Below are 21,236 nucleotides of genomic sequence, written 5' to 3'. Positions count from 1 at the left end.
TGAACAGAAACTAATTGGTTAGAGATGACTCCCATGACATGATTATTTCCAACTAGGAACCAGGAATGTCATCAGGGAACACAATCAATCCAGTACAATGCCTTCTGATTGCTGCCGTCCTTGCCTTGTGGGTGTGCTCGTTCGAACCTACAACAAGTAGCTAGCTTAGCTATAGGGTGCCTAGCCGTTTCCCCCACCTCTGAAAGTCAGTCCCTCCATGTAAACAGAAAGTGCCACTCTGTTTATTACCTTTCCTTGGAAAGAGGATTTGTCATCTGAAAGTCTCCACCATGTTGTTCATATTACCCCAGTACCTGAATGTATCCACCACAGTTATCAACTTTAAACAGATTCTGCATTTTTTATGGTAAACTACATTACTGTCCTGAAATTCAGTAATCACAGGAGAAATCATTTTAAAGGCACATCGGCTGATAAAACATGACACATTAATATTGCTGCAAGAACATTGATGTGGGAATTTATATTTTCACATAACACTGAGTTACTGAAAATAAAAAACAAGACCCAATTTAATTCTGGTCCGCTATATAATGCCATGACACCACACCTATGTACACCTAATGGTCTGCACCTGCATTATCCAAATGTACTCAGATTGCTTTCTACTCTGTTTATCTCTCATGTCAGTAACTCCTAGCCTTTAATTTAATCAAAAAAAGAAGGAACTGGCAATCAACACGATATGACAATGATCACACATTGTCAAGACTGCTGACGACTTGTTCAATTGACGGCCGCTGTCGAGGATCTGGGCTAATGCACTTGCACGCAATCTCAAGGACCAACAGCAGTTGCTTCTCATGCGCTTTGCTCCATATCAGTCTGTCGAAAATCTGATCTTCCTTCTTTTCAGACTTCATCTGAAGAACCCAAGAGATCAAGTCCCTGGATCCCTTGGACTTGGACACATCCACAGGGCGTTTGCCAGTGAGCAGTTCAAGCAAGACTACACCAAAGCTGAAGACATCTCCTTTAGGCGTGGCGATCACCGATTGACTGTACTCCGGTGGTATGTACCCCAAGGTACCTACTAGATCGGTAGTCACATGTGTGTCATAGGGCTGTATTAGCCTTGCAAGCCCGAAATCAGCTAGGCATGCTTCGAAATTTTCATTCAGAAGAATGTTGCTGGACTTCACATCTCTGTGGATGATGTTGGGCTCACAAACCTTGTGCAAGTAAGCCAGCCCTCTGGCTGAACCCTGAGCAATCCGGAGCCTTGACTCCCATTTCAGCATGTAACCACCATCTGACCTCTCGTGAAGCCAGTAGTCCAGGCTACCATTCTCCATGTAAGAGTAGATCAGAAGCCTATCATTTCCATAGCGGCAGTACCCTCTCAGGGTTACAAGATTTTTGTGTTGAGCTTGTGACAGTGCTTCCACCTCAGCACGGAACTCCCTCTCCATCTGCCCGCAGTCACCAGAGAGCCTCTTCACTGCTGCCTTTGTCCCATCAGGGAGATAGGCCTTGTACACCAGACCAAACCCACCACATCCTATTATGTTGGCTTGATCAAAGTTGTTTGTTGATCTGACGAGGTCACTGACAGTTAGCTCCTTCACTGCAGAATTCTGAAAGAATAGCACCGGCTTCGAGTAGGAATCATACAATTCGTGACAGGAACCCTCAGTTTCTTCATAATCAATAGCGCTGACCTCCCTCTTTGACATGTTGACCAAAATAACAGCTAAAAATACTGCAAGGGCCAATCCAATGCAGATAGCGACCCCGAGTATTTTGTTTTTCCTGTTCCTCATGCTTCCTGCAGGCTGTACCTCCTTGCCATTAGGAGTTTCCACAGACATATTTAGGTTGCAAGAACCTGACCTGCACAAACCAGGGTTACCCTCAAAACTTGAGTTGGAGAAGGTGAGGAACTGCCCTCCATTTGGGATCTGCCCCACCAAGTGATTGTGAGCCACACTGAACTTTGACAAGAAGGTGAGCTCTGTCAGGGACGATGGAATTGATCCACTGAGATTATTGGATGAAAGATCAAGAACCTCCAAATTCTCCATCCTGGACAATGCATCAGGAATGCTCCCAGATATGAAATTGTTGCTCAGATCCAGCACATGTAGCTCCCTCAAGTTTCCAAACTCAGGCCAGATAGTCCCGTTCAGGCCGTTGTCATTTAGAAACAATGATGGCGGGAAGTTGGAGAGCTGGTTGTATTGCCGACCACTTGTGCTCCTGTTGTGCTTCACATACAGCGGCATGCTAGTAAACGCCATACCCGGCGACTGCCTGGAAGTGACAAGGCTCTTCAGCTGTGTCAAGCTCTTGGGTATCCCACCGACCAAGGTATTGTTTGAGAGATCTAAGTAGCTCAAGTACTCAAAGTCGCCAATCCAAGACGGGATGGTGCCAACCAATTGGTTCCAGGACAGATCAAGCACCTCCAGTTTCGTGCACTGAGTCAGCCATTCTGGAACCCTTCCCATAAGAGCACAATCACCAAGGGCCAGCACTTCCATGCTGTCAAACCCACGAACGCCATCACCCGGTAGCTCCTCACCGATGAAATTCTTGGTGAGAATCAGCGTGGTGAGGTTCTTGCAGGCACCGAGCACGGTGAGCGCCCCTGATATGTTGTGCAGGCTGTTGTTGGAGAGTGACAGCATGGACAGTGAAGCGAGGCGGCTGTAATCCTGGGGCAATTGGCCGGTCAGCCTGTTCTTGGCAAGGCTGAGCGACTTGAGCTCCTGGCAGCCGGCTAGGCTGACAGGGAGTGTACCATTTAGATGGTTTGTAGCAAGGTCAACGGAAGCAAGGAGCGGCATTCCAGAGAAGTTGACGCGAGCAATTGGACCAGACAGGGAATTGTTCCGGAGATCGAGCACACGGAGGGATGACATCAGAGACAGCGACGGCGGTAGCTGTCCGGAGAAGCCATTGGAGTGGGCGGCCAAATTCTCCAGGGACGCGAGGTCGCCGAACACGTCCGGGAGGTGGCCGGAGAAGCGGTTGCCGGAGAAATCCAGAAAGGTGAGGTTTTTGAGGTCGCCGAGGCGAGAGCTCACCTGCCCGGTGAGCCCATTGGACGCGAGGGAGAGCCTTTGCAGGCCGGTGAGGTCGAAGAGCGCCGCGGGGAGGGCGCCCGTGAAGGCATTGGAGGCCAGTGAGAGATCCCTGAGCGTGGCGGCGCAGGGCGGCGGGGTGGCGTTGCCGGAGGACGGGAGCGCGCCAGCGAGGCGGTTGGCGGAGAGGTCGAGCAACCGCAGCGCCGGCGCGCCGGCGCAGAGGTCGGGCGCGAGCGCGCCGGAGATGGAGTTGTTGCTGGCGTCGAGGGCATCGAGCGCCGGGAGCGCGGCGAGGTCCGGCAGCGCGCCGTCGAGCAGGTTGGAGGAGAGGTTGGCGGCGCGGATTCCGGGGGGCACGGCGGCGAGGACCGCGGAGACGGGCCCCTCGAGCGCGTTGCGGCTGAGGTCGATGTCCCGCAGGCGCGCGAGGCCCGCGAGCGGCGCCGCCGTGAGGGGCCCCGCGAGGCCGCGCGCGGGGAGGCGCAGGGACGCGACGCGGCCGCCGGCGTCGCAGTACACGCCGTCCCAGGCGCAGCACGCGGCGGCGGCGGGGGAGGAGGAGGAGGGGGACCACGCGGCGCGGAGGCCGGCGCCGCCGGTGCCCGTGAGGTTCCCGGCGAAGGCCCGCAGCGCGCGGAGGTCGTCCGGGTGGCACGGCGCGGCTGCCGCGGCGGCGGCGGCGCGCGACAGGAGGAGGAGGAGTGGGAGCAGGAGTGCGCATTTGGCGGCCATGGATTTGGGGCTCGGGCGGGGACGCGGCGGCATAGGCTGCGCGATTGCAAGAGGAGATTTAGCAGGTGGCGGCGGCGGAGAGGGTGGGGCAATGCGGCGGCGGCGGCGGCAGCAGCAGCATTGCAGGCGGTGTGAAGTTTCTCGTCTCCTCTCAGGCAGGCGCCGCGAGGGGGAGGGTGGTGATGATGAGCGTAGCGACTGAGGGGGAGTGGACAGTGGAGTGGCGAGTAGTGGGAGGAGGGAGGCAGGGGGAGCAGGAAGGAAGGGAAGCTCAGCCATGCAATGATGCGCGTGCGAGATGGGGGGTGGCCGGGTGGGGATGGGAGACGGTGGAGTGGAGTGGAGTGGAGGGGAGGGGGTGGAGTGAGTCCAAACTCCAAAGTCCACTCCAGTACAGCCCCACTGCCTGCCTCCTCGTCTTCGTCCTGGGTGTGCTGTGCGTGCCTGCGTGGGGAGGGGAGAGAGAGAGCGCCAGAGAGGAGAGGGAAAAGGTTGCGTCAGTTGCAGTCCTCCTCCTCCTCTCTTGCAGTTGCAGGCCAGGCAGGGACTGACGAGAGGAGGGAGAAGAGAAGCGACTGAATGCGGTGGGCAGTGGGCTGCGGGCGGTTGGAGTGTCATGTCCGTTTCCTCCCCGTTCCGTTCCTCGATGCATGCACCCCCCAGCCGTAGCCATTAATGCAGCCGGAAGGCGTTACTGCGATGCTCCTACCGTTCTGAAACCAACAAATCACCGCATTATTTTACATTGTCGTTCACTCGTTGTACCAGTCTCGGAGTAAATGCCACCTTCTGCTGCGCAGTAACCGGGTGCATATTCTATTTCCTTTTTTTTCTTATCTCAGGCGGTCCTTCCAATTATATTATTCCCTCCGTCTTAAATTATAGATTATTTTAATTTTTTAATTTGTATGCACCTAGAAAAGTTAAAACGACCTTCAATTTGGAACGGAGGGAATAAATTCTAGCCAAATGGCAAGTATACTTGAAACAAAAAATCCAAGTATACTGCTGTCTTTACAGGACATTATAAAAACTTGTACCAGGTGGCAAGTTCGTATATATTGAGGCAAAAAGGATTTCAGATGGTAGTACTGGCTCATTGTCCCCCCCCCCCCCCCCCCCCCCCTTTCTCTACAGTATCCTTTGCTCCGGCTCCAACCAAAAAAATGGAAAGGAGAGTGGGCACTGGGCACAGAGTGTGAGAAAAAGGGACCACGAGAAAGGATGTGTTCGTGTACGTTTTCACACGGTGGTGGACTTTGGTTTGGAGGGGTTCAGACCAGACCAGAGCTGAGCTCAGTAGCCCTCGAGTGCGTGCACTCTCCCTCTCTCTCTCTCTGATTTCGGCATGCATGTGTCATTTTCCGTGCCACAGTAAAAATATATTCATTTCTACTGCCTGGGACTGTACTGTGCTCAAGGCCCAAGTCTCTCTCGTTTTTGCCAAAAAAGCTAGTGACTTCCGGCCCGGCCTTCTTTCCCCACTGGGCCTAGCCCGTCCTCTGTCTAAATCGCAGCGGAAGCCCACCAGCCTGTCCTTCGTCCGCCTCCTCCCCCCACCGTCGGCGCCACCAGCTTGTTACCGCCGTCCAAATCGAGACACGCGCGCATATTCAGGCGGGGAGCATTGTCACCGGCAGCCCCCCACTCTTCCACTCAGCCTCAGCGACATGCTGTGCGCAGTGCCTGCCGACCATGTCGCGGCTTCCCACCACGTCCTTGTATTGTGCGCTCGCCTTCCTTTTCCACGCCCACGCCCTCAACTTGTTCGATGGAATGCCGGGCTCCAATGCCCCCACCCAGCCTTCATCAACCTTCGCCTCCGTCTGTCTATGGCAAGGCGCATGGGCGACCGACACCAAGTGAGTAACAACGGCCGGCGTCATTCCTCGACGTACTCCTTCCATTCTTCTGCCTTGGCATAATCCGTTCCTAGATAGACGAAGATCAGCGGATCTTGTACCACCACCTTGACTAACTTCCAACTATTGGAGCTAGTGCCCAACTTCAGTCAACTGCAAGACAGACTTAATACATTCGATCTCGGGCTTCAGCTGCTCAACACTTGTGCACTTGAAACAATTAGGAGATGGACTCTGGATAGCCTCAGCCCTCAGACTAATAACGATTAAATTTACAGATTAAATAAAGAATGTCCAAAGGTTGATGGAACTTCTACTTCCCTTTTCATCTACATGTTCAGTAACAGCACAGCTGCATTTAGATCTTAAATTTACATGGTATGCCAAGTCAGAATAAGCTTCCCATAGTTAACTTTGGGGAGACTGTCTGGAGTTTAATGCTTTTCAATTTTCATACTGGTACTTGGTACCATTTTCAGCTCATGGCTACATCATGCTTTGACAGGTAAAGTGGTCTGATGGATGGGGAGTGGTTATTCATGCAGATTCATTTATAGAGATTCGTTCTAGCTTGCTTCTAGGATGGCACGAAGACGGGATGCTACTTCAGTGAAGGCAGGTCGTCTCTCGGGCTCAGTTGACCAGCACTGCTCCATCAGTTTCCTCCATTCTGGGTTACATGAAGCTGGCACTGGTGGCCGCAGTGTGTTGCTCAAAATACCCCCTGCATATCACCATCAGCAATTACTTTTACCAGAGCAGACAAAAAGGTACGATATTTGATTTTATTACCATGTATATCTGCAATATCTGTAGTCTGTATCAGAGTGCATCCATAAGAATATGTAGAGCATCATATTGTACCGATAAGCTTCTTGATTAAAGCAACTTCTGTAAGGTTGCTTGTTTTCAACAAAAGGCCAGTGAGTGTAGCTAGCTGTGTCCATGGACAGCCAGAAGTAAATCGTTGCTTGCAACGATATAGGATAAAGTCGGCCAGAATCCCAGCTATCTTCACCACAACGAACAACCCAGACAACATGCACTCAAAGTTCTCTATAATGCATGACCCTGACGAACCTGGAAATCCAACTGGCCAAGGTTCTAATCTAGATGTCACCTATCTGGGCTTCCACTCAAGTGAGATTGAATTAAGATTGGGACCAGATGAATTTAGACAAGGGAATGCTAATTCGTTATTCTGGCTTTACAGATAACGGGCACAGCACAATGGTATTCCTTTTACACAAATGGCTTTTCTTTCCTTCCTTTTTTTTCCCCTTTTCCTTTAATGAAAATGGAATGGATTGACTTAGATTGCCGAGAGACAATCTAAATGTCAACAGTATATCTGATGCTGCAATACCATGGCATGACACTGCAGGCATCCCAAAACATCTCTTACTTCTTAAATTTTACCTCAGGAGTACATTTTTGTAGCAAGACATGGCTTCAGTCACTTAAAAATGTCCTAGAGCTTCCTAAGTAATGACTTGCATATTCAAAATTGAACTTGTATCAAACAAATCACCCATATTTCTAGTCAAGCAACACGGAAGGTGTGTTATTCAATTTGCAGAGGGAAAGTTTTTAATATATGCATACCTATGACTCCTCCATAGTGCATGCCATCATATGGATCTTCACCCGTGAGAATTTCCCACATTACAATTCCAAAAGAATAGACATCAATCTGTATCAACACAAAAGAAGATGTATTTAGGCTAGAAATCAGAATTACTTGTTATGCTTTAATTCGACACTTTAAGGTTTCATAAGTTGCTTGTGAGAACACTGTAGCTTTTTGTTAAGGACATGGCCATTATATTTATAATAGTTGCCAATGCATAAATCAAATTTCTTTGTAATCATGGTATGATTTGGATAAAGTTACATGGTGATGACTGTAAAGAAAACAGCACGTACATCAATCTCTTGTTTCTGAAATGTAACCTACATCTTTGTTGTTATAAAGAACCCAGCTAAAAATATCACTCAATTGGCTGTCTGTTACCTTGACCTGTTAAATCAAATCTTTGTGTGTTAAACTATGGTAACAATCTTCTTTTGCTGACAGCATGCTGTCAGTTTGTTTCCCCAAAGCACCTTAATGTTGCCAAATGTACAAAGACATATTAGGCATAGTTCCTGCTTGTTTAACTTTTCTTTTTTCTTTTTAACATGTGGGAGCAGTTTAGATTGGTTTGTAAAGAGAAGCTGATTGATATTTTTTGACATTACACATTTTAGATAAAAGGCATACACAAACCATGATTTTGTCAGCATTGTGTAATACTGTGGCACTTGCAATCATTAAGAAGACTCAGAATAGTACCTTTTCAGATACTTTAGTGCCACTCATTGTCAGCAACTCTGGGGCCATCCATGGAAGAGTTCCTCTCATTCCACCAGAAACCAGGGTGGCTTGTTTCATCTTTGATAAACCAAAATCAGCAACCTGTAGTAATTGATTCTCTGTTATGTTCAACTTTAGTTGTATGCAAAATTTCAGCTTTCATACCATCTTTTCAACATGCTTCATTTTGAATTTCTTTTTTTGGCAGCAATGCATTTAGAACTTGAGGTGAAACAAAATTTGTGTCACTGAAATCTAACTTACCTTGCAAATGGGATGAGATGGATCCTTAACATTCACTAGCAAGTTATCGCATTTCAAATCAAAGTGGACAATGTCCTTGGAGTGCAAGTACTCCATGCCAATGGCTGCATCCATTGCAAGCATGATCCGTTTGCGCCAATCAAGATATTTGTCTTTGCGATGGAGGACTTTCTTCAGAGATCCATTGACCATGAATTCTGTTACAGTAGCTAATGTTGCTCCAGGTCCATTATTTACAACTCCATACAGTGCCAGAATATTTGGGTGGTGAAGTTTCGAGATGATGTCTGCTTCTCTCCAAAATTCTGTAATCTGCAAGTTTACGCGTGTTGTATTTCTAAGAATGCAACATTCATGCCTTCTTTCATCAGGATCTAGTTGAGAGTAATTAATAATTTCTATAAAAAATCTCTGATTCTGAAATCTGTATCAAGATAATATTCTGTGGCCATACTAGCCTGTGTTTGGGGGCCAAACATAGCAGCTGACTGCTTGGCCCGTGTAACACGTCAATAATTTGCAGGCTTAGGTTGTTTAGACAAGATCCTGGATGATCTTAATTCTCAGTTAACATGAAATACCAGTGCATGCCTATTCTTAATGGTAACATGATACATATGCAAAATCACGAGGGTGTTTTGTTACCCAGAGTAAAAAAGCTATCATTGATTAACTTCAACCTCCTAAACTGACAAATCACTGAACTTGGTCCCATCTGGGGTGACCATGGGCTAAGAACCCCTTGGCTGTGACTTCAAAACATGCTGGTGAAAATTATCTAGGCTTACCAGCTTGTCTGCTTGAGGTGATGGTAACATAAAGCAGCTGTTTTTTATCCGTTTAATAGCAACATCTGTCCCCTTCCATTTTCCATGGAAAACTGTTCCGAATGCACCAGAGCCCATCTCACGGAGATCTTCAAGGTCCTCGTTGCTTATTATCTGCCACATATTCATCAATTATAGGAATAAGTACTGCATGGATTTTGTTTAATGAGAAACTTAGGGATATTTGCTGATAAATCCTTTCTTTTGGGATATGCCCATTTAAGTCTTGTATTACGGATACATTGTCTTTTTTTACTTGTTTCTTTCTATTCTCTCAGTTATTTTTCATGCCAGTGCAATTTGAGCTTCAAGTAGCTTTGTTAAAGAATACTGTAAGTCAAACCTGGACGTTAGTTGTAAGACCCCTGCTCAATGCTACAGATTTGGGAAGACCTTGTTCAGTGTTCTTGGTTCTGTGTTCCTACCAGAAAAGGGTTATTCAGAAGTTATGCAGTGAGTTTTTTTCCTTTCAAATTACTGTATGAAATAAGATGCGGGGATGTACTTCAAGCTCTGAGATCAATGGCACAGTGTTATCTTTAACTTCTTGAGTTGGAATTATGATCTGAGGACTATTTCTATCAGCACCAACTGACCGAGATTTTATCATTCTTGATGACTGTTCATCAGGTCTTGGACTGCTGGGTCGCTCTTGCTGTCTCTCGCTGGAAGCACGCACTAGAGTATGTTGTTTCAGCTCAGTTGTCTTGTCTGAAGATGTAAAAGGGCTAGAAAATATTGTTTCTTCACTATTGCTAGAAACCTTAGAAGGATGACCTTCTTTCGAAGTGTTACTCCGCATAATAGGAACTTCTGGCTGTTGCTTCGTCCTGCTGTTGGTTGCAACCGACTTCTCAAGAGTATGGTTTGAACTGATCCCCATATTATCATGGCATTGCATAGGAGTCACAGACTCAGGACCATGTCCAGACATCTCCATCTTATTTTGCAATTGGTAGTTTTTGTTCTTCATCTGTGGTTCTTGTGCTGAATGAGACATACCTTCTTCCTGGCTGTTGTGCCCTCCTGGTTTCATCTTGTTATTGTCAGAGCTTGTTTGTTGATTCGCTGCTTTCTTGGGGGCCCTTGATAAAGATGCAGGCACTTCATATGCGGCTCGACTTGTGTGTGGTGTTGGACTATTGTTGTTTGAATTGGACAATAATTTATTCACATTGCTGTTGTCCGGTGGTATCAGCAGCTCTTTTCTTGGTGATCCTTTTTCCTGAGTTCCTGCAGCTTGAATGCCCTTTTCGATTGTGATTGTAGCAGTTCGCTCGAGTTCTGGCTGATGCCTTGAGACAGCCTGATCACTACCTGCCTCCCTCTTAGCTGCATGTATGGATTCAGCTGGCACAGATGGGCTGAAGTGAACACCAGTTATCTTTCTTCCAGAGGTGATCAGGTCACCTTCTCTGTTTTTTGCCTTGTCTTTTTTGGCCATCCGTGTTAAAAAGTTTGGAGTTGGAAGTGTCTTCTCCAGCGGTCCACTTGATGCTTTTGGCGGTTCTACAACGATCCTTTGTGAGGGCTTACCTTTCATGTACAGTGAACTTTCCTCTTCCGTGCCTGCTGGTAGTCTATCATCTTTGATACCAAGCATCGCCTGATCTAGATCATTGGTTGAGGTGCTGCCAATGCTTTGCATTCTTGATGCCACGATTGGTCTGGTGAGTCCATTGATGAGAGCAATGAACTGCGCTTCCTTTTCTGCATAGGATGAGCATGTGACAAGTAAGTGCACATTGTGCTCATCGTCTTTAGCAGAGAAAAGGTACATGGTAAGCCTTTCTCTGTTTGCTTCTAGCACAATGCACTCATCAATCATATTTCGAAGGTCATCATCGGAGGTGATGGAAATGAGCATGTTCAGTTGCTCCCCTGGGAGATGGTACTTGATTGTGTGATCCCGCCTAATTAGCTTTGTTGTCTTGCAGGTCAGCTCATGCCATGACATGTCCCGGTTAATCTGAACCAGATGCCTCTCTCCGCCGACATACCGGAGCTCTCCGTCACTTGGCCTTGGTAAGAATGTGCCGCCAAAGTTGCAAATAAACTTTATCTTCCTTGGTTGAACTTGATAAGGATTTGGAGGGAACCAGTTATGTGATCCTGAGCTGCTACTGATGTCACTGAATGGGGGATATGTTGGCAGCTGTTTTTGCGGTTTCTGTTGACAGATGTTAAACATTTGTTCTGTCCAATCCATATGACTGCTTTTGAGATTGTTGGAACTGAAGGGTTGCCTTTTTTTTCAACTGAAAATCCCTCACCGAGTTGACTGAACTATTGAAGCCGGTAGTTCACTGCATGTCTTTGAGCTCTTGTTACCATGAAATCTGGAGTTATAGGAGCGGTGTAAGTGGGGTTTGGCGGCAAAACTAGTTGGAACCTTTAATCTGTAGGTCCAGGACCTTCAATCTGAACTCCTGTCAGATCGTCTTGAGCACTGAGTTACAAAAAAAATGGCAACAAAAATTTTAAACAGAAAAAGGTAGAAAAGTTGATTCACAGCTCAGAAGTGCCTCTTTCTTTGTGTATTTTCAGGATAGGAGTAGGGTGCACAAGATTAACATGAAACGTTGCAGAAACTTACTCGAATTATCAAAGTGGAAGAGCATGCAACAAGAAAGCAGAAGAGAGTCACTGACCTGAACTCGGTTTCAGCTGATGGGCGGCTACTAGGGCTCAAGCTTAAATGGGGGACTCTGTTTTGCTTCAGCTGTGTTGGAGCTGGAGCTGCTAATATGGACGGCTGAACCAACTTGGGATGGTAGTTTTGGACACAAGAGTGGACAGGAGTTGTTGACTGACTCAGCTCTGACTGTGAGCAGAGGCATTTGATTGATTGGGTCGGCAATGGCTACCTTCAGTCGCCACTCTGATGATGACAGAGGGAGAATAACAGTTTTGAATGAAGGTACACTTGATTAATTGTTTTTTTTTTTGCTTGTTTACTCCGGAGTTCCAAGTTTGCTAGATATGATTTTATAATATGCTGCCAGCATGCATATATAGCGTATGAGCTATCTGGTAATCTGAACAATCCTTTAACAACCAATTACGCATGTTGTATTTTAATACATAGACTGAGCTGTCTAGCTACATGAATGCAGAGTGTTTTGTTGTAAAGGATTGGTTATTCCAGGCATTGGCACATGACCGGGGGCAAGGGGCGGCTCTTAATAATGCCCAGTCTCAGTCTGTCATTGTTGGTTTGTGTGATGTGGCCGGCGTTGCTCGTGTTGGCCGGTGACTCCTCTCCAAGCATAATATAAGGCCGTCCATTGCCCAGTTGTCAGCTGGAGCTGCTGTAGTCTTTCACTTGTTTGAGATGCACAAACAAAAGCATCAAGCTGGCTGGATGTAGTTAATGCTATACTGTATATTTGCTGCAGTTAAGAGAAGCATCTGGAGAATTTTTTTTTCGCTGGGCTGCATTCTGTGTCGGTTGTTGTTGCGCTGGGCTGAGTTGGGCCTCCATTCTAAACCAACCAAACCGGATCGGCCCATGCTATCAAAAAGTCCACCCATGCGCAAGAGGCCACCCAAGGGCAAGGCAAGGGCAACAACAAGAACAAGCTCGCGCGCTCCGAGCAGGCACCGGTTCGCCATCAACAAGAGTACATTCAGATCAACCGCGCCATGTTGCCCCCATTCACCTTTATTCCAAAGGAGCTTAGCGTGAACACGCTACCGAGCTTCACGTACTGGTCGTGGATCACAGTTTGCAGTACTGAGCATTCGTCTCTGATATCTTCTCTGCTCGTAAGTCGTAACTCACAAGAGTGGTCACGGAATAATGGAAATGGTGTGGGTCCCCTGATAGAAACATGAACTTGGAGTGAAATGGAGGGTAAAGACTCGAGATAAGCGTGAGCATAAGAAATTATTGGTTACAGCCGCTGTCGTTTGGGTCTGCTGATAATGTCCATGGGATAGCAGTCTCTGGTTCGTGCAACGAGAAATCGACACCCAGGACGTGACAAACTGACAATATAACCATTGGAGGAGCAACTGGTGTAGCAGCAGCTAGTATTGCAGTAACCATGAGCACCATGACATGACAGGCGCAACACCACCACCACCTCCCCCATTCTCTTTGCGGAATCTCACAGCCTGGAGCTGTCGCACTCACAAGTGATTCCTTTGGCGGTGATGCGGTTTTTCTAGCATACTGTGTGAAATTTACTTTTCCGATGAGGACATGAATTTTTCTCATTTAGATGTGACCACGTGATCTATCTTAATCATCCGTCTGTGAAATTAATAGTGAGATGAATGATGGGTGGATGAGAGAATTATGGATAGGTGAGAAATTCATCGGTTGGATGGATATCTCATGAGAGGAATGAACGACTGAGATAACCCATGCGGCTACAAGTACACAGATAGGATATGTCCCCATAAGTGACACGTACATGCTAAATATGGACTTCTTTGGCAGGGCTCCGGCAATACATGGCCAACCGGGCCGCACGACACGGCACTAGCACGAGCACGATCAGGCACGGCACTATGCGGCACGGTGGCTTACCCGTGCCGTGCCTGATAGTGCCACCGTGCCGAGACTCGGCACAGGTACGGTCCTATGGGCGGTTAGCCGTGCCGTGCCATGCTGTCGAGCACGGCAGCCCGACGTGCCCGCGTCACCGCCTGTGCTCGCCCGCCAGCATAGGGCCGCGCCGCCATCGCTTGCCTGCTGCCTGTGCTCGCCCGCCAGCGTAGGGCCGCGCCGCCGCCTTTGCTCGCCCGCCAGGGGTCCATGGTGCCGCTTGTGCTCGCCCTCGCGGGGGCCGCGCTGCCGCCTTCGCTCGCCCGCAGGTGGTCTGCGCCGCCGCCTTCGCTCATCCTCACGGGGGGCTGCACCGCCGCCTGCCCGCCAGGGGTCCTCGCCGCCGCCTGCGCTCACCCGCAGGAGGGCCGCGCCGCTGCCTGTTGCGTGGGAAAAAAAGAGCTGAGGAAGAGAAGGAGCTAGGGTTTTCACTATGACTTGATGTGAATCTAACAACTCTAGTTTAGTTAGGAGATCCAATGACTGATATTTATCGGGTCAATATAGTGCCGGCCCAAAAACCGTGTCATGCTCGTGCCAGCCCTGCGGGCCGAGATGGCAGCCTAGGCACGACACTACGACCGGGCCGTGCCAGGCACTAGCACGATGGGAGTCGGACCGGGCCGTTCCTGGACCGTGCTTCTTAGTGCCGTGCTTGGGCCGGCCCATAGTGCCCGGGCCAAATGGCCAGCTATAGATCCAGCTCCGCGCACTTACCGAAGCACGGAGGAGCTGGAGCCGCACCAAACGGCATCGATCGTGGAGCCATTTTTTTTAGCACATTTAGGAGGAGTCGGAGCTGTTTTAGACCTGCATAACGGAGCTCAAAAAAAATAACTCCGCGGCTCCGGCTCCGCAAGCCCTCGCGAGTAGCCCTGCCAATTGGTTCCAAATCGAAATCGAAGGATTGGGATAAAACACAGTAATTAACGGGCCCGGCCGAGTTTTATTGTGGCCGCTAATCGATCTGATACAGGCCGGCCTAGTAAGTAAGAACGAAGTAACACACGTACGTACGTACATGGTCTATGCATGCTCGTACGATGGGATCAGGCGCGCAGGTAGACGTCGAGCTCGAGGACGGCGTTCTTTCCTTTCCAGCTTGCCGTCTTCCAGAGCACGTACCCCGTGGCCATGCGGAACGTCCCCGTGCCGCCGACGACGGCGAGCTCGCGCACGGCCGCCGTGACGTCGTTCCGGCCCATCACCGCCACCGTGCTGCCGGTGTACCCGGGGTAGTCGGTGAGCACGACGTTCATAGAGAGCAGCATCGCGGGGCGGCCCTCCTCCATGGACGCCGTCACGTAGGTGCCCTGCGAGCGGCCCACGGCCCTGGACGCGCGGCTCGGGCCCTCCGTCAGAACGTTGTCCATCACCACCGTGTCGCCGAACCGCACGCCGCCGGACATCAGCGGGGCGCCCGTGCCGTTCACGATCAGCACCGCCGTGGGGCGCGGGCCCGTGTACCTGTTGTCGTGCATGAAGAAGTGAAGGTGGTGCATGGTTCCGTCGCCGGCGGCGGCGGGACAGACCACGGCCAGCTGCAGCTGCAGCACAATGGCCGCGAGAGTGATGAGGTGATGGGATGCCATCTTGTTGCTACTCGTCGATCGATCTCTTGATGGATCTTCCTATTCGATTTGATGGAGATGAAAGTGTACGTACACAAGCTAAGGGCATAGACAGACCATGGATATGCGACTGTATATATAGAGCATCGATGACGATGGATCAATCATTGCAGAAAATTAAAGAAGAACATGCAAGCATGGACCAAACTCGATCTACAATGCTTTGCTGACATGCCCACAGTCCACTGAAAAAGGTGGTTATCATTAATTAACGACGTGACGTGTGGCATGACCTGTTATGCATGCATGTGTGCGTATCATTAGCTACCAACCTAGCTAGATTCCTGCTCTGCTTATAAACAGAATTTCGAAAAATTGTTTGGAAATTATGAGCCCCTCCAAAATGCAAATTCTTTGCATGGCTACCGCTACAAAACCGGGTGTGGACATCTGATAGACTACAAGCTCGGAGATGGGCTAACTCTGAAAACTGCCCCCTATGTAGAAGAACAATAGAGACTGCGGCCCACCTTTTCACCGAATGCAGATTCACCAAACGGATCTGGGGGAGAAATGGCCCATTGGACATCCACAAGCAACTTGCTTCCGCACATGTGGCCACAGACAGTCTCAGTGCATCAATGGTGGTCGGAACTGGGTAAGACGGTGTGCACGGATCGGCGTGGGCTGAAATCACTCATTATCCTAGTATGTTGGGTAGTATGGAAGGAGTGCAGCGCTAGGATCTTCGACCACAAAGAAGCGACCACTCAGCAGGTCACACAGCTCATTAAAGATGAAGTCCATGTGGGTGATGGCCGGGGCAAAACACCTGGCAAACCTAGTACATCGATCCTAATATCTATTGTTGCGCCCCCACCCCCTTACTGACGGGCGGGGGAATAATTTCTTTGTGTCTATTTGTACAGCAACGCTGTAACCACTATGTACATTTTTTCCTGCTAGTTCTTTTTTAGAAAAAAGAGAGATTCCTGCTCTGCTTTTGAATGATGCGCCGGCCGTCAAATCCCACTATGCACTGCCGCGGCGTCCGGCGTCCGGTGTCCATACGCCATGCGCGCCTGCTCATCCTCCTCCACCGCGCATTCTTTTCGATCAAAACAAGTTAAGATGGCCTCATTCAATTTCTACGGCTGATATCTGTAGTCGTCTGAATTATTGAAAAACCTACACTGCCTCTATTTCTTTACATTATTTGCCCATGGCCTCGAAAGAACATGTACTCATTCCGTTCAAAATTTAGCTCTATATACATAACTTTTGCTATAGTACATATGTAGCTTTTCTACTTCCTTGCCTTAATCAAGTGTTTTGAGAGAAGAGGGAGGTACGTAGAATCATCTGGTTTTCCCCTAAAACTCATACTTACTAGGTCGGTGCCAAGGGTGTGATTTTGAATAAAACATAGTCAAACAAAGGAAGTACGCTCATTTTCTACAGAACTACACAAAATTTTCTTATCTAGATTAATCATCAGTACTTTAATAAGCTACCATTGCATTAGTTAACAACATTATTGTTGCTCTCTCATTCTTTTTAGAAGAAAGGTTGGATTTTATTAATAAAGTACTTTTACATTCAACCCTCCAACCCCTCTTACTGGGCACCCCTGAATGGAGGAGCGCCCGATGACCTTAGCCATCGCCGACCGTCGTTTGCCGCAGCCCAGCTCTTCTCCACCTCTCGCAGTGAAGAAGGCAACCGAGGATGAAGCTCGTGGCCGCCTCCCGAATCGGCTTTTAAGAAGCTCATCTATGGCACGCCATAGACGCACATTGTTGCTCTTACTTATGCTTTGGATAAACACTGTGTTGTTCACAGGCCCCCACTTGATGCCATTATGGCCCAATCCACCAATTTGAGCATGATCTTATTCGGCCCAATCCCTACAAGGTTGGGCCTTGCCCGAGTTTCCGGCCGAATGCAGCAATTATGTTCTTTTTTTTTTTGAAAAAGAGCAGGGAGAACTGCTTATATCATATAAGAAGGAAGCAAAGATGTCTTACAGAAGGTTTAATATTACATGAAAGAATAACACACTCAAGAACAGCTCGTTGTAACATAATGAAGAACTAAACAGACTCGAACTCCGGAGTACCACACGCCTCCCATCAATCTTGGTAAGTCCCAAAACTTGAACTGAAGATAAAGATTTGTGTTCAAATACCCGCCGGTTTCTTTCCAACCACAAGCGCCATGTAGTGTACATGATAATGGCTGCCATGCTTCTTCGTAATTTCCCTGTGAAAGGCTGAAGGTTTCTGTTCCACCACTCTTCAAAGGACAGCTCGTCTTCGACAGGCAGCAGGATCGGCAATCCAGTCCAGTCTTTGACTTTGAGCCATACTTCTTTAGCAAAGTAGCAGTTCAAACATATGTGCGGTGCTGTCTCATTATCTTGATCACACAAAGCACAGACTTGATCACAGGGCCAATTTCTGATGAGAAGTTTATCAGCAGTAAGGATTTTGTGAAAAATTTATGTTTTCCTTCCGCAAAAGCTTTCCATGCAACGTTCATCTGATAGCTCAAGTTGTTGCACTTCATCCCATAGGAGAACAAAATCTGCCATTTCCACCGCATTGGCCATGCTCCACAAGCCCCTGATCCGCAGTTTGAAATGTTGCTCAAAGAAGTAGTGAACAGCCTCCATGAGGTCTCCTTTTACCATTTCCCAACTGCATTTGAAGAACCGACCAGAAGACCAGGCGAAAACGAAGGCGAATGGCTGTGTCCTGATGCTGAAGCCAGGATCGGACTTGGACTTGGCAAAGCCGAATCATGGAATGTTTTACTAATAGACAGATACGATGCGTTCCTTTTTCACCTAAAATGGATCGTGACCTCTCGAAATGGACCTACTACTACTATCGTCAATTCGTCATCTCGTCTCATCGCTCGATCGACTTTACAAAAACCTGACCATCACCTTCTAGCTGCCAGTAATGTTGCATCCATTCATCAAGGCAGAGCACCTATGGCTCCCTCCCTCGCTGCCGCCGTCCTCCTCTTCCTCCTCGCTCCGATGTCGTCGCCGGCGGCCGTCCTGGCGGCTGACGGCGGCACCACCACGCACCTGCACTTGTTCATGCACGACATCCTGACGGGAAGCAACCCGACGGCGGTGCAGGTGATCAAGGGCCCCTCCGCCGTCCCGGGCCTGGCGTTCGGGGACACGACCGTCATCGACGATGCCCTCACCGAGGATCCCTCGTCCTCCTCCGCCGCCGTCGGCCGCGTGCAGGGCTTCTACATGATGACGTCGCAGTCGGGGGGCGCCGTGCTGACGGTGTGCGCCAACCTGCTGCTGACGGCGGGGGGCTACAACGGCAGCACCGTCGCGGTGATGGGCCGCGACGACATCGCGGCGGACGTGAGGGATCTCGCCGTCGTCGGCGGCACGGGGTGCTCGCTTTCGTTCAACCTGTCAAAACATCTGTCAAAAGCACGATGATGTCTCAGTTGACAATTATGTAACGTACTAACTCAGCCAATGGTGGTGAATGGTGATGTAGTGGACCTCTGAAAAAAAGGAAATAAATCCAAAGAAAATGTGTTCTTGGAAAAGCAAAGAGCAAAAGGTGGTCGCAACTCGCATGCATGTGTGGATGCCGATGGAGGTAGCGCCCAAAGCACGCAAAACTGGCAGGTCGGCGTCCTTTATTAACAACATTTTGTTTATCATGCTCACCAACCCCTCTATCTCTGTCATAGCAGTAGGTAAAGACTCGAGATAAGCGTGAGCATGGCGGCGTTTGGTTCGTTTGCTTATTTTTAAGCAAGTGTCACATCAATGTTTAGATACTAATTAGGAGTATTAAACGTAGGCTATTTACAAAACCCATTACATAAGTGGAGGCTAAACAGCGAGACGAACCTATTAAGCCTAATTAATCCATCATTAGCAAATGTTTACTGTAGCAACACATTGTCAAATCATGGACTAATTAGGCTTAATAGATTCGTCTCGCCGTTTAGCCTCCACTTATGTAATGGATTTTGTAAATAGTCTACGTTTAATACTCCTAATTAGTATCTAAATATTGATGTGACACTTGCTTAAAAATAAGCAAATGGAACCAAAGAAATTATTGGTTACAGCCGCTGTCATTTGGGTCTGCTGATAATATCCTTGGGATAGCAGTCTCTGCTTCGTGCAACGAGAAATCGACACTCAGGACGTGACAAACTGACAATATAGCCATTGGAGGAGCAACTGGTGTAGCAGCAGTATTGCAGTAACCATGAGCACCGTGACATGACAGGCACAACACCACCACCACCTCCCCATTCTCTTTGCTGACCTTTGAATCTCACAGCCTGGAGCTGTCGCACTCGCAAGTGATTCCTTTGTCGGTGACGCGGTTTTCCTAGCATACTGTGTGAAATTTACCGTTCCGACTTGGACATGAATTTTTCTCATTTACGGTCATGTTTAATTTCCTCCAAACTCCCAACTTTGACACTATGCAAAAAGAAGATTCTCCATCACATCAAACTTGCGGTACATGCATGGAGTACTAAATGTAGACGAAATCAAAAACTAATTGCACAGTTTTGTTGTACTTTGTGAGACGAATCTTTTAAGCCTAATTAGTCAATATTTGGACAATAATTCATAAATACAAACGAAATGCTACAGTTGCGCATTTATGGCAAAATGTCAATTTTGCAAATCTCAAATTGGGAACTAAACAAGACCTACATGTAGTTACATCATCTATCTGAACCATCCGTCTCTGAAATCACCGTAGTAGAAATCAACGGTGAGACGAATCATGAGTAGGTAAGAGAATTATGGATAGGTGAGAAATTTAACGGTTGAACGGATATCTTAAAAAAGGAATGAATGATTGAGATAACCCATGCGACCATAAGTACAGCTGGGACATCTCCCCGTAAGTGACACGTACATGCTGAATATAAATTGGTTCCAAATCGAAGGACTGGGATAAAACACAGTAATTAACGGCCGAGTTTTATTGTGGCCGCTGATCTGATACAGGCCGGCCTAGTAAGTAAGAACGAAGTAACACACGTACGTACGTACATGGTATGTGCATGCTCGTACGATGGGATCAGGCGCGCAGGTAGACGTCGAGCTCGAGGACGGCGTCCTTTCCTTTCCAGCTTGCCGTCTTCCAGAGCACGTACCCCGTAGCCATGCGGAACCTCCCCGTGCCGCCGACGACGGCGAGCTCGCGCACGGCCGCCGTGACGTCGTTCCGGCCCATCACCGTCACCGTGCTGCCGGTGTACCCGGGGTAGTCGGTGAGCACGACGTTCATGGAGAGCAGCACCGCGGGGCGGCCCTCCTCCATGGACGCCATCACGTAGGTGCCCTGCGAGCGGCCCACGGCCCTGGACGCGCGGCTCGGGCCCTCCGTCAGAACGTCGTCCATCACCACCGTGTCGCCGAACCGCACGCCGGCGGACAGCGGGGCGCCCGTGCCGTTCACGATCAGCACCGCCGTGGGGCGCGGGCCCGTGTACCTGTTGTCGTGCATGAAGAAGTGAAGGTGGTGCATGGTTCCGTCGCCGGCGGCGGCGGGACAGACCACGGCCAGCTGCAGCTGCAGCACAATGGCCGCGAGAGTGATGAGGTGATGGGATGCCATCTTGTTGCTACTCGTCGATCGATCTCTTGATGGATCTTCCTATTCGATTTGATGGAGATGAAAGTGTACGTACACAAGCTAAGGGCATAGACAGACCATGGATATGCGACTGTATATATAGAGCATCGATGACGATGGATCAATCATTGCAGAAAATTAAAGAAGAACATGCAAGCATGGACCAAACTCGATCTACAATGCTTTGCTGACATGCCCACAGTCCACTGAAAAAGGTGGTTATCATTAATTAACGACGTGACGTGGGGCATGACCTGTTATGCATGCATGTGTGCGTATCATTAGCGACCAAGGTCTTGCTTAGTTGCAAAAGTTTGGAGGTGCCAAATTACTGTTACAGCACTGTATCACACTGTAGCGTT

General features: G+C 48.7%; 5 protein-coding genes across 10 annotated transcripts; 1 reads left to right on the top strand and 4 right to left on the bottom strand.

Moving 5' to 3' along the window:
- Positions 1–455: 455 nt before the first annotated feature.
- On the bottom strand, positions 456–4,426 carry LOC117841983 (phytosulfokine receptor 2). The gene has a single exon (XM_034722312.2). It carries the CDS (start codon positions 4,398–4,400, stop codon positions 717–719), a length of 3,684 nt encoding a protein of 1,227 aa, XP_034578203.2. The 5' UTR covers positions 4,401–4,426; the 3' UTR covers positions 456–716.
- Positions 4,427–5,895: 1,469 nt separating this feature from the next.
- LOC117845078 (uncharacterized) lies at positions 5,896–11,927 on the bottom strand. Of its 6 annotated transcripts, none has more exons than XM_034725974.2 (8): positions 11,743–11,927; positions 9,597–11,430; positions 9,435–9,512; positions 9,053–9,205; positions 8,265–8,576; positions 7,980–8,102; positions 7,250–7,337; positions 5,896–6,368 (listed from the first exon to the last, which is right to left on the bottom strand). In XM_034725974.2, the coding sequence occupies exons 2-8, from the start codon at positions 11,298–11,300 to the stop codon at positions 6,211–6,213; spliced, it is 2,616 nt and encodes an 871-aa protein (XP_034581865.1). In that variant the 5' UTR covers positions 11,301–11,430; positions 11,743–11,927; the 3' UTR covers positions 5,896–6,210. The 6 variants fall into 6 exon arrangements, with proteins under 6 accessions (XP_034581865.1, XP_034581862.1, XP_034581864.1 ...); XM_034725971.2 differs by having other exon boundaries at positions 9,597–11,540; positions 11,688–11,926; XM_034725973.2 differs by having other exon boundaries at positions 9,597–11,520; positions 11,688–11,926.
- Positions 11,928–14,516: 2,589 nt separating this feature from the next.
- Positions 14,517–15,337, bottom strand: LOC117845708 (dirigent protein 1). Its single transcript, XM_034726770.2, has one exon. The coding sequence runs from the start codon at positions 15,236–15,238 to the stop codon at positions 14,696–14,698; it is 543 nt and encodes a 180-aa protein (XP_034582661.1). The 5' UTR covers positions 15,239–15,337; the 3' UTR covers positions 14,517–14,695.
- Positions 15,338–17,973: 2,636 nt separating this feature from the next.
- On the top strand, positions 17,974–18,793 carry LOC117843804 (dirigent protein 1). The gene has a single exon (XM_034724520.2). The coding sequence runs from the start codon at positions 18,216–18,218 to the stop codon at positions 18,690–18,692; it is 477 nt and encodes a 158-aa protein (XP_034580411.1). The 5' UTR covers positions 17,974–18,215; the 3' UTR covers positions 18,693–18,793.
- A 1,279-nt stretch (positions 18,794–20,072) lies between these two features.
- On the bottom strand, positions 20,073–20,955 carry LOC117843803 (dirigent protein 1). The gene has a single exon (XM_034724519.2). The coding sequence runs from the start codon at positions 20,854–20,856 to the stop codon at positions 20,317–20,319; it is 540 nt and encodes a 179-aa protein (XP_034580410.1). The 5' UTR covers positions 20,857–20,955; the 3' UTR covers positions 20,073–20,316.
- Between the last annotated feature and the right edge of the window lie 281 nt (positions 20,956–21,236).

This window comes from Setaria viridis, chromosome 2 (assembly GCF_005286985.2).
Source record: "Setaria viridis chromosome 2, Setaria_viridis_v4.0, whole genome shotgun sequence".
NCBI lineage: Eukaryota > Viridiplantae > Streptophyta > Magnoliopsida > Poales > Poaceae > Setaria > Setaria viridis.
This window is presented reverse-complemented; position numbering and strand designations above follow the sequence as displayed.

What these genes read in the sequence shown, in the direction of transcription:
- LOC117841983 (XM_034722312.2), bottom strand. Translation starts at nt 4,400, where the DNA reads ATGACACTCCAACCGCCCGCAGCCCACTGCCCACCGCATTCAGTCGCT.
- LOC117845078 (XM_034725974.2), bottom strand. Translation starts at nt 11,300, where the DNA reads ATGGATTGGACAGAACAAATGTTTAACATCTGTCAACAGAAACCGCAA. An exon ending in GTCTTACAACTAACGTCCAG is followed by an intron (nt 9,206 to 9,434) that starts GTTTGACTTACA and finishes AATATGTGGCAG; the next exon opens with ATAATAAGCAACGAGGACCT. An exon ending in GCACTATGGAGGAGTCATAG is followed by an intron (nt 6,369 to 7,249) that starts GTATGCATATAT and finishes GGTGATATGCAG; the next exon opens with GGGGTATTTTGAGCAACACA.
- LOC117845708 (XM_034726770.2), bottom strand. Translation starts at nt 15,238, where the DNA reads ATGGCATCCCATCACCTCATCACTCTCGCGGCCATTGTGCTGCAGCTG.
- LOC117843804 (XM_034724520.2), top strand. Translation starts at nt 18,216, where the DNA reads ATGGCTCCCTCCCTCGCTGCCGCCGTCCTCCTCTTCCTCCTCGCTCCG.
- LOC117843803 (XM_034724519.2), bottom strand. Translation starts at nt 20,856, where the DNA reads ATGGCATCCCATCACCTCATCACTCTCGCGGCCATTGTGCTGCAGCTG.